This window comes from Gekko japonicus, unplaced genomic scaffold (assembly GCF_001447785.1).
Source record: "Gekko japonicus isolate JY-2015 unplaced genomic scaffold, Gekko_japonicus_V1.1 scaffold68, whole genome shotgun sequence".
In the NCBI taxonomy this organism is placed as follows: domain Eukaryota; kingdom Metazoa; phylum Chordata; class Lepidosauria; order Squamata; family Gekkonidae; genus Gekko; species Gekko japonicus.
In genome coordinates this window covers 721,838-733,671 of record NW_015169175.1, presented here as the reverse complement: position 1 = coordinate 733,671, position 11,834 = coordinate 721,838, and the positions used below count along the sequence as shown (strand labels likewise).

The window sequence follows — 11,834 nt, the reverse complement described above, 5'->3', positions numbered from 1 at the left end:
GGCCGGCAGGACTGCAAGGAAGCCCCGCGAAGGCCCTCCCTGGCCCCAGACAGGCAGGGGTGGGGAGAGGCAGGGAGGAAGCAACTTACCCTCCCTCTTCTCCTGCCTCCTCCTGGCTGAATGAGGGCCGGAAGCGGGGCGGCCGGAAGCGGGGGGTGGGGCTTCGTAATGTGCCCCGCCCCCCCTACCTCACCCGGGGGAACTGCGATCCCCCGCGATTCCCCCCGAAATGACCTCTAGTTGTCGGAATGGGTGATATTTACCAGTCTTTAAGAGGTCCGTGGAAGAAGCAAGTCGAAGAGGAAATGGCCAGTGTTTTGGGAAGTGAGAGAGAGGAGAAGACCCACATGCAAGTAGGGGTGTGTGGGAGATCCTAGAACACACGCACACACTGCTGGGTCAGCATGGTGACATATTTATAGGGCGAAATCTATCTTGAAGCAGGTTGTCACTTGGATTATCAGCAGATGTTCACCTTGATATTTTCCCTCTATGTTGTAAAGTATCTTGAAAAAGCCCTTTAATCCCATAAATATCTTTGTCAGTCATTCCCTTCACCTACTGGTTATTCCAGCAACCCCTCCCCCTCCAATATACCCTAACTTAAAGGTTTTGTTTTCTTGTAGAAAGAAGCTTATGTGATACCATGTCGAGCCACATCTGGCTCTACAGCCCATAGGTTATAGATCACTGTGTCACGTCTTCTTAACTTGCTCCTAGGCATTGGTGATGGGAAGATTCCTCAGCAGTGTGTGTTGCACCTCACCATTCCCACACACAGCTTCTCTGGAATCTCCCAAAACAGTAAGAGACTGGGAGAGGGAGGAGAGAAGGAGGAGAGAAGGAGGAGAGTGTTAGCCCACAACTAACCCCAAAATCAGGAAAGCCAAAAACACTGAAGGGGGGGAGAATGTAAATATGTGATAATCATATTTGAGTTTGTAAAAATCATATAACACTAAATAAATATCCTTTCATAAATATATGAAAGAGCCTCAAAATAATCATAGCCTGCAAAACACTCCTATCATCAATGGTAAAGTTAAAACAAGTTTTGACAACACTCTTCATCAGTGGTATGATACACAAAATTCTACAACGTACTAGGGGTGTGCATTCAGGTATATTTAAGCCAAAAATATATACCAGAACAGACAAGTAATTGACTCTTTCTAGTATGTGTACAGTAAATCAGTGATCCCCAATGTGATGTCCACCAGTGTATTTTCTAGTGCCCACTTGCTTCTACCCAAAGGCATCCCTTCCTCAAAGATAAGTGCCATTCCTAGCTTTTGTCCACTCTATTGGTGCTTCTGAAGAGCCCAGGAACCAAAGAGCACCTATTCTGAAACAGCTGTCTCCACAGTTGGAGAATGCTGGGCTTGAACCTTCCAACATTTTGTGGGGCCTTGTCGCCTCACAAAATTCTGATTTGGTCCCAGTCTTACACAGCAGCCATTTTGTGACTAGGTCCATCACTCATGGCAGTCATTTTGTGATGGCATGGCACTTGTTATCCAAATCAGTTCTCATGCCAGTTCTGTCACATGGAGAGCGTCCACCACACGTGAAACCCCTTCAAAACATGTGTCATGGGTACGGTTGATATTTTCCTGCTGGAGGTGAGAGGATCTCCCACAACTGTGGCTCCTTCCCCAGCTCAGCTGAGCAACAGATTTTATTTAAATTTGACAGCTTGCAATCTATACCAAGCAAGGCCTGGGCTTTGAACTCCCAAATGGAAGAGGGAACCTCCAGAACTTGATCAGTAAAGTGAATCTGCAAATCCTTTGTTTGCAGTTGCCCATTAGTTGATTCCTATTTCCTGCCCATCTGATGCATTTTATCACCTGCCCGTAGACTGTTCTATGCTGCTTTTATTGATTGGTAATTATTTATGACCGCTAAAATTGGGATAGTTTTATACTGGTAAAGGTAAAGGTTCCCTTGCTTGAAAGCCATTCGGATCCGACTCTAGGGTTGCGGTGCTCATCTCCATTTCAAAGCTGAAGAGCCAGCGCTGTCCGAAGACATTTCCGTGGTCATGTGGCCAGCATGACTAAACACTAAGGCGCACGGAATGCTGTTACCTTCCCACTGAAGTGGTACCTATTTATCAACTTGCAATTTCTTGCTTTCGAACTGCTAGGTTGGCAGGAGCTGGAACTAGAGACAGGAGCTCACTCCGTCATGCGGCACACTGGGTCTCCAACGGCTGGACCACCGACCTTCCACAGCCTGCAGTTCAGCGTCTTAACCACTTGAGCCACTGCAGCTCCTCTTTATACTGGTAGGGTTAGATTTACTGAGTTTCTTTTAACTGAATTTTGAATTGTATTGTTACTGTTTTATTGTTAGCTGTCTCTGGATGCAGACATTTTCTAAATCAGGGGTTCACAACCTTGCAGAGCCTGTGGTGAGTATTGGAAAATTGAGAATAAGTGGTGGGCAGTACCAGGAAATGGCTATCACAGGGCTGACCAGCCACAAAGTGCCTGCCGTAGGGGTTGGGGCCAATCACAATATATTGGGAGGTTCCAAGGCAAGCATTTTCCATCCTGTAATGGGAGCAGCTGTTTCTGGATGAACCTTCCCTGCAGACACAAATGTGATGCCTCCTGGGCTGCTCTGAATCATCTTCTGCTCCAAGAGATGGAAGAAAGCTGGGACTGGCTCTTTGCTCTGGGGAAAGGATGCTTTTGGGTAGAAAGATGTGAGCAATAAGAAATGCATTGGAATCATAGAATCATAGCGTTGGAAGAGACCTCCAGGGTCATCTTGTCCAACCCCCTGCACAATGCAGGAAATTCACAAATACCTCCCCCCACACCCCTAGTGACCGCTGGTCCACACCCAGAAGATGACAAAAACCCTCCAGGATCTCCAGCCAAACCGGCCTGGAGAAAATTTGCTTCCTGACCCCAAAGTGGCGATCAGCATTTCCATGGGCGTGTAACCAAGGGCCATAAGAATTAAGCACTGATGCAACCCTTCCTGCCCTCCCTCTCATGATCTGCCTAAGTTCACACAATCAGCATTGCTGACAGATGGCCACCTAGCCTCCGAAAACCTCCAAAGAAGGAGAGCCCACCACCACCCGAGGAAGCCTGTTCCACTGAGGAATCACTCTGTCAGGAAGTTCTTCCTAATGTTTAGCTGAAAACTGTTCTGATTTAATTTAAACCCGTTGGTTCTGGTCCGACCTTATGGTGCAACAGAAAACAATTCCGCACTGTCCTCTATATGACGGCCCATCAAATACTTGAAGATGGTTACCATATCACCTCTCAGTTGTCTCCTCTCCAGGCTAAACATACCCAGCTCCTTCAACCTTTCCTCACAGGACTTGGTCTCCAGACCCCTCACCATCTTCATTGCCCTCCTCTGGACACGTTCCAGCTTGTCTATATCCTTCTTAAATTGTGGTGCCCAAAACTGAACACAATACTGTAGGTGAGGTCTAACCAGAGCAAAGCAATACTATCACTTTGTGTGATCTAGACACTATACTTCTGTGGATACAGCCCAAAATGGCATTTGCCTTTTTAGCAACCACTTCACACTGCTGACTCATGTTCAATGTATGATCTACTGAGACCCTTAGATCCTTTTCGCACGTACTACTGCCAAGACAAGTCTCCCCCATCCTATAATTATGCATTTGATTTTTATAAGCTTTCACATTGGGGTTTGTTCTCAATATATCCCAGAGGGTTTCCACACTCCTTTCTTTCCGTAAACTATGTATTATAAAGCTAATACGGCTACTTTGTAACCGAATAGTTCAGGAAGGTTGGACTGTGGGTTATACCACTGTGTATAGGGTGCATTATCAGTTTGCTGCATGTATTACCCTGTTGTAATTTCGTTGTTCTCTACTGTTCTCATGCCAGGTCCCAAAGAGGCCAGGCTGGCCGCTACTAGGGCCAGGGCTTTCTCGGTGGCGGCTCCTACCTGGTGGAATGAGCTCCCGATGGAGATCCGGGCCCTGCGGGACCTTGTACAGTTCCGCAGGGCCTGCAAGACGGAGCTCTTCCACCAGGCGTATGAGTAGGAGCCGCCACTACCATTATTATTGTTCCATCTTACCTGGCCCTGGACGAGGGAACACCAGTGTTTCCCGGAAGCAGATGATTCTAAGGAACAGAGTAGTAGCAATAGAGCTTTTACGCCATCTTGTGAAATAACATCCAGAGCACTTATTAATTAACTGTTTATAATGTTATCTGTACTGTGATGATTTTACATGATTTTACTTATGTTTTATATTGGCGTATGCCCTTGTAAGCCGCCCTGAGCCTGCGTAGCGGGGAGGGCGGGGTATAAATCGAATAAAATAAATAAATAAATAATAATACTGATGTAATACATTTTTTCTTCATTATAGCCACACTCTGTATCATGCCTAATATGCTATACTCATTCAGATTTCAGAAATCCTAGACCCAGGACATTGGTCATCAAATGACATCTGATGATAATTGTATTGACCTACACTGTGCTTATTTGATGTCTCTTCACATGGACTGTTATCAATTTACGCTGCGTAATCTACTTTAATAGAATAATAAATAAATAAGTGTATGTGGAAATAGCTTGCTGTAGAGAATTGCTGACATATTGGCTGCAGAAACTGAGAGACAAAGTAGGTAAGGTGATGCTTTCCTTTTTTAATTGATCAGAATCTAAATCATACAACTCTATGAAATCAATTATTAAGACAAAATCAAAAAGTGCAGTTTTCAAGGATTTAATGAAGCTTAAATCAAGTTTCACAGGATTAAATGACAATGCTAACATTTCAGTGATGTTAGGAAGATAATATTCTAATAACAAGCTGTTTGAAGATAAAAGATGCACAGAAAATGGTTTGGATCCAGCCACCCTTATCACTCAATCACCCCCAGTTCTCTTCTTAGCTATGATCCGTATTCCACATAATTTTTGTTCATGCAGGTCTCATGAGCCCCAGCTTAGCCTTTTTGGGTAGTCAAAGGGAATACTTCCTCCCTTTTTCACCAGTGGAAAAATATGTTGGGTCCAACCCAATGGCTCACACAGTGGCATGTTAGATATACTTGATAGTAAACTGCCAATGACCATAAACCAATGACAGAACTAGATTTAGATCCTCGAAGGGCTAATATCTATTGGATTGTGTTACAGTGATAGAAATAGCTCCTTTTGAGGTCTGAAGGATGAATAAGCATAGGTGCCAGTACATAGAAGTTTCTCTCTGTATGAACTTTGCTTTGATAGAGTTCTTCAGTGTACAGTGAGAGCCATATGTGCATAGATGTGTAGGCTCAATGCATTTCTTATAATGAATGTATGTCAGTCAGAGCTGGAACTTGCCACTGATATCCAGTTGTGTATTCACTACTTCCACTTCAGATATTTGGAGAGACTATTTTGGGGGGATTACTTTGAGGGAGTTGCTAATTACCCCAAAGGGGGGAAAAACCCTTCACATACAGTACCATAATGTGTCTGGAGGTGGTTCCATCCATTTTGAATATGAGGACCCCTTTTTAAGATAAAAATTTTTTGTGAGCTTCCAACATTATAGTACTTATACCACTGGTATCAGTTGAGTAAGTAAGAATACAATACCCAAATGATCCAAATGACAGTGCTTAGTGCACATATGGATTCCTGGACTCCTTGCAATATGCAGAAAATGTTAACAGTTTCAAGGTTAATATATGGGTATTAGTTGATGTTGTAAGCGTCAACGACTGCTGAATTTAGTTGGGTACATGAAGGATCCACAGAATGAGACACTGTCTTGAACTGATGCCCCAGAGACCGGTTGCTGTTGGGACCTCAAAACACCAAGACGCAGCGAATACTGAAAGAGAAAGGAGAAAGATGAACATATTTCCAAAAGGATCCTTAACAAAGGATCCTTAACATCGAGCCACATTCATGACTGTTTAAAAGTTCACACCTCTTACAAGGTTGTAGGTTACCAGGGGTATGTCTTTGGTCAAAGTCTTGTCCTGCTACCCTCAATACATGTGTTCAGAAGATAGATATTTTCCTCTTGGGCCGTTCCAGAGAAATAGCAGATTCTTTTGGCTTGGAGAATTCATAGTGAAACATGGGTTCATTACCTTTTACCTGCACGCAGCAGCTCAAAGCCTTCGGCAATTTTCTCAAAAGGCAATGTGTGACTTATTAATGCATCTGGATTAATGCATCTGTTCATGTAATCAGAAACCAGTTTGGGCAGTGCTTCTTTTAACTTCCAATCTGTGTAAAAAAAAGAAGAGCTCAGTCTATATGTCCCACTGTTTTGGGGAGTTTTTTCCTGAGGGAAGACATTGTTGGGCATGACCAACATACAGCAAAAACAATGGGTTAGATCCAGCACAAAATTTCCACTTCAACTAGAGTTCTTGAGCAAGTGGAAATGCAAGAAAAAGACTGCGGGTAGCCACTTGTTCTAAAACTTATTGTATCCCCACATTTTCCTCTTGCTCAAGATTTTGTGCAACCAATTTCTTGGCATTATAATTAGGGTCCCCATGGCCGTCAGCGGGGGATGGGGGGGGGTAAGGTTGCCAGATCCAGATTGGGACACTCCTGGAGATTTGGGGATGAAAGCTGGGGAGAACACAGACCTCAGCAGGGTATAATGCCATGGAGTCCTTTGTCTCCAGGGGCAGTGATCTCTTTATTTATTTATGTATCAAACTTTTACCCCGCCCTCCCACCAAGGTGGCTCAGGGCAGCTTACAAATAATTAATACCAGTATACAATTAAAACCAGTTATCACAACTAATACAATACCGTACCATAAAACCATAAAACATTACAGTAAATACAACCTATTGAGATTTGGCGGCCATCCGTATAAAGTGCTAGTGCTTATGTGGAACGGCCAGTGTGGCCAGGGCTATTAGAACGCTTGTTGGAACAGCTCGGTCTTCACCGCTCTATGGAATTGTTGAAGATCCCGCAGAGCTCGAATTTCAGTTGGGAGCTCGTTTCATAGCGTCGGTGCAGCTAGGGAGAACGCCCTGGTTCTTGTTGCTGTTAACTTAGCATCCCTAGAGCCAGGGGGGACCAGGTGGTTTTGTGTCCCGGATCTCAGTGCTCTCGGGGGAACATACGGGGAAAGGTGGTCCCTCAGGTAGACAGCCCCCAGACCATTAAGGGCTTTAAAGGTCAAAACCAGCACCTTGAAGCGTATCTGGAACGCTATTGGCAGCCTGTGCAGCGACTTCAGCACAGGTTGGATGTGCTCCCTCATGGGGACACCCATCAGCAACCTGGCCACAGCATTCTGCACTAGCTGCAGCTTCTGGAGTTGCCCCAAGGGCAGCCCCATGTAGAGAGCATTACAGTAGTCCAACCTCGAGGTGACCATAGCATGGATCACTGATGCCAGGCCCAGATCGTTGCGTTCGAGGAAGGGGACCAACTGCCTACTCAGCCTTTTGAGGTTTGAAGGTCTGTAGTCTAGAGATGAAGTGTAATTCCAGGGGATTGGCATTCCTAATTATAATGTACAGGGAGGAAAGCACTAGATGTTGAACAAGATATTGTGCAAATGGAGCTATGCTAAGTCCATTTACGTTTCTGCTTGTGCATCACTTGATCCAAGCCATTAAATAAATATTTTTTAAAAGCGGCAATATTTAAAAAATAAACAATATCTACCATATAGTAGATTCAGGATTATACAATCCTTAAAGGATTACATCATCCTTTAAGGATTGTATAATCCTGAATCTACTATATAGGCCCAACACCTTTTTGATCAACACTGCTTTTAACCTAAGGAACATTTTATTGGGAACATTTGGCTGTACAATCTCAGAAGAATATACAGTTGACCAGAGAGAAGTACTACTGGACATGTGATTGCACTGGAGGCTTCATTTGTATTTTTGTATTTCTTTTCTTTGCCCAGTGGTTAAACTTTGGAACAATTGGTTTCTGGTTTTTATTCCATATTTTGTATATGTATGATTGTATGTATTTTTGCATATCAGCCAACATGTTCTGTCTGTATTAGACCTCTGAGGAAGGCCTGTAAAGGCCGAAACGCGTTATGTCTATCTTATTAGCCCTTGTATGTTTTTATATTTGTATATGAGGTATGAATGGGCCCTTGTTTGTTATTTTAATTTATGTTAAATAAATACATGTATATTTTTGTATGTTTCATAATTAGATTTTTAGAGTTGGCCCTCTTCTATTCTTGACTAACCTTTTTAGGTTCTGAGACTTTAAAAAACAACAACAACACCTTCCAAAAACAGACTTGTATGTCCATTAAGAAGAGGTAAATCCTATTTCAGCAAATGTAACACACCCACATAGGCCCCTTTCAGACAGGCTTTGCAATCCGTTTTAGCAGCAGGTTGCTAATGGATTTTTTTATTTACCTGTTCATACAAAGCCACTTGTGTCCCATAGGCAAAGTGGGGCTGAGCCGTTTTGAGGGAAACTGCTTGCTTTCGTTTTCACTTCTTCATTGTGCTTCTGAATCGATGTGGTGTGCTGCTTATAATGTCTGTAGCGCCTCCCACAATGCCGCTTACCCCACCCCTTTTTGCCCCATGATCTTCCTTGCCCTTTTCCCCCAAAAGTTCTAAGTTCAGTGCTATAGCACTAAATCAGTATACCACTACAGTGTTACAGCAGCACCACTGAGATGCCTTGACCATTGAGAGACAATATTGCTTTAGCACCATAGTGTTCAACTTAGAACATTTTTTGGGGGGTGGGAGGGTGAGTAAGATCACATGGAAAAAAGTGCAAGGGGGAAAAGTGGCACAGCTTGAAGTGGCCATAGTGCTTCAGAGACGGCTCATTAACGAGAGAAAGTATTGCTGTATGAAACCGCCATCCCTGTATTGCTTTAGTCGGAACTGGGCCAACAACAGATAAGATCCGGTTTAGAATGGTAATTTGAAAGGAGCCATAGTAACTATCATGACCCACCTCCAAGGAAGGACCCTATCAGTTTCCTCCCTGTGAGGATCAATCTGGGATCAAAAGTGAGCTGTGATCCCGAAGGAGGCTCCCCTACCAGCACGCAGGTTCCAGAACCCAAGCGGGAAGAGGCAAGGGCGGCTACCTGTTGGAGAAACGACAACATAAACTGAGAAAGCCTGCCACACAGATTTTGGCATAGTCCAAGACGGATTAAATCCCCATCCCTGCACCCCTGGCTGCTGTCCCTGCCTCTCCATCATGCCAGTGAGGAAGTGCTGATGTGCCAGTGATCATGCAGCTTCCCTTTGCCTCTTCACAGCTGAGCCGTGATTAAAGGGACTCTGCAGCTCAACTATGAACTGGGGGGAGCGGGAACAAAGCCTCTTAAAGGGCTATGCGGGGTGTGTGTGTGGGATGCTGAGCTCAGCTCTGCCACTTTGAAGGGGGTGCTTAGCCCTGCCCACTCCCTGGACGGGCTGTGGATGAGGAACCCACACAAACACTCCACCTGCAGCCACCTCACACTTCCCGTTTTGAGTCAGAGCACAGGACATCTTTGTTCACTTCGGCTTAAAGGAGAAAGCTCCAAGGGTCATGCTCAGAAAGACCATGACATCATATGGAAGCTCACACAAAAAGGGGGGGGATATGGTGCTAAACGGGGGGACCCACAATATGGAAAGAACATTTTATCAGGCAACAGCCTCAAGTGACAATCTTATACATCTCCAGGAGATGGCGGAGGAAAATGCCAAAATTTCAGACACTACCCTGGAGCGTGGAAAGAAGATATAAAAGGGATTCATCATGTCTCCCTTTTCTGAAGGTTCCAGATAATATCAGATGGTGGCTCTAAGCTATAAAAGGAGTATGAGAGGTTACAGTACAGAGGAATCACTCACCTCTGTGTCAATACGCCCGATGGCCTCAAAGGAATAGTCCACGCCGAGACCGGTCATCTCCACGAGCACCTTCTCAATGGGTTTGGTGAAGTCATTAGGAGAGATGCAGTCGGTGGCTCCTAACTCTTTCGCTTTGGCAAATTTGTCTTTGTTGATGTCGATGCCAATAATCCTGGAGGCTCCAGCTGTTTTGCAGCCCATGATAATGGACAGACCAACGCCGCCCAAACCAAAGATGGCACAGGTGGAACCAGGCTCAACCTGACAAACAATATCAACAAGAGCCCTGGGTTTGGGATTTGCAGGATCTCTTTTATCGACCTATTATTTGGAACATTTTTAGACTGTCTCCTGGCTAAAATTCTTGTCCTGGTTTACAAGAAACTTCAGCATAATGCAAATGCGGGAGAAATAGATGAAGTTATAACAAATTACATACATTCCCCCCAAAGCAGCAGAGATTTTTTTTAAAGGCAGCCAAGATTTTTTTAAAAAAACATCAAACCCAGCAAATACAAATTAGAAATTAGCTGCAATGTTCCCGAAGGAGGCGCTCCTACCATGTAGCCATGTAAAGGGGGGGGGGGAACGGACGCAATTGGGCCTCCGTGTAGAGCTCCATTGAAGGGCTTAGTTTCAGAGTGCTCTTCGAGAAGGGCCAGGGACAAGCTGATCTTACTATTTACTTATCATTAATTATTCACTAAAACATCGGAGAGAATAGAGTGTGGAAATAACTTGAAATTAACTAGTTTACACATAATCTGAGGGTTAGGGGAGGGGGGAGATTTAGTGCTAGGTGATTGTTGGTTATTCTATTGGGTAATCTTCGACATTCCTTATTGTTTCAGGGCTCACCAACAGAATTAATTCTTTTAAAACGGTATATACATTCTCGCTTGTATTGTTATTTATTTACTCATTTATTTATTGGATTTTAACGCACTTTTATTATACGTTAGGTTACTGTTTAACTTACTATTGAAAGTATCGTGCAGCCTTTTCTAGGGGAACCAAGGGGCTTATCTCTTTTGGAAATATTACATATTTAATTATCTTTGTATTCATAACTATCAGAATTCACAGGGTGCTGGTGGGGGTAAATAACGGTTTGGTACATTGGGTACATCGACAAGGTTTCCTGAGGGGCGATTGTACTGGGGGCAATTGTTAAGTTTATTGGCAAAGCTGATATACTATTCTCTCTTTGGTTTATTCCGTATTATACGGAAGTCACAGTAGTTGGGGGAAGTGAGAATTCACTGCAATTTGAAAATGAGATTTTGCTCGGTGAACATTAGGGGAATGAACAACCCTATCAAGAGGAAAAGGTTGATTCAGCATTTGAGGAAAAAAAGGCCAGATATTTTGTTCATACAGGAGACTCATTTAGTGCCACAGGACGAGTGTATTCTGAACACTGCTCTATTCCCAATCCAAATGCATGCACAGGGCACCTCCAAGTCAAGGGGAGTGGCGATACTGTTTGCAAAACATGTTAATTTCATTCTGAGCTCTTGTATTAAGGACCCGTTAGGCAGATACATTTTTGTTAAAGGTCAACTAGAGGGGAAATCTATAACGTTAGCGTCAATTTATGCTCCGAATAACTCGCAAGTCTCATTTATTGACGCAACTTTAGCGGAGTTGGTGCAATTTCAGGCTGGTGATCTAATCATAGGCGCAGATTTAAACTATGTAATGGATCCGTCTCTAGACAGATCATGGCGTTCTACTAAATTCAGAGCACCTAAGACATCTTCTAAGAACAACCTTCAACTCATTTCAAAAGGATTTTACCTACTTTTCGCCCAGGCATAATTCTTTTTCGAGGATAGATTATATATTGATTTCGGACACGTTACTTGCGCAACTTTCATCCATGGATATTGGCAATAAACATCTCACAGATCATGCCTGGATAGAAGGCAATATAGATATTATAGAAAAGACTGATATAGAGCGTACGTGGGCTTTGG

At 43.8% G+C, this 11,834-nt stretch overlaps 1 protein-coding gene across 1 annotated transcript in view; it reads right to left on the bottom strand.

Annotated features, from left to right (window-relative positions):
• Positions 1-4,739: 4,739 nt before the first annotated feature.
• The window catches only part of LOC107114473 (alcohol dehydrogenase 1-like), a 31,103-nt gene continuing 24,008 nt past the window's right edge, over positions 4,740-11,834 (bottom strand). Inside the window, exons 6-9 of the mRNA XM_015415969.1 lie at positions 9,856-10,116; positions 8,960-9,095; positions 6,117-6,255; positions 4,740-5,851 (exon numbers count right to left, since the gene is read on the bottom strand). Of these exons, the coding sequence (XP_015271455.1) occupies positions 5,827-5,851; positions 6,117-6,255; positions 8,960-9,095; positions 9,856-10,116 (561 nt within the window). The 3' untranslated portion in view covers positions 4,740-5,826. The remainder of the gene's footprint in view (positions 5,852-6,116; positions 6,256-8,959; positions 9,096-9,855; positions 10,117-11,834) is intronic.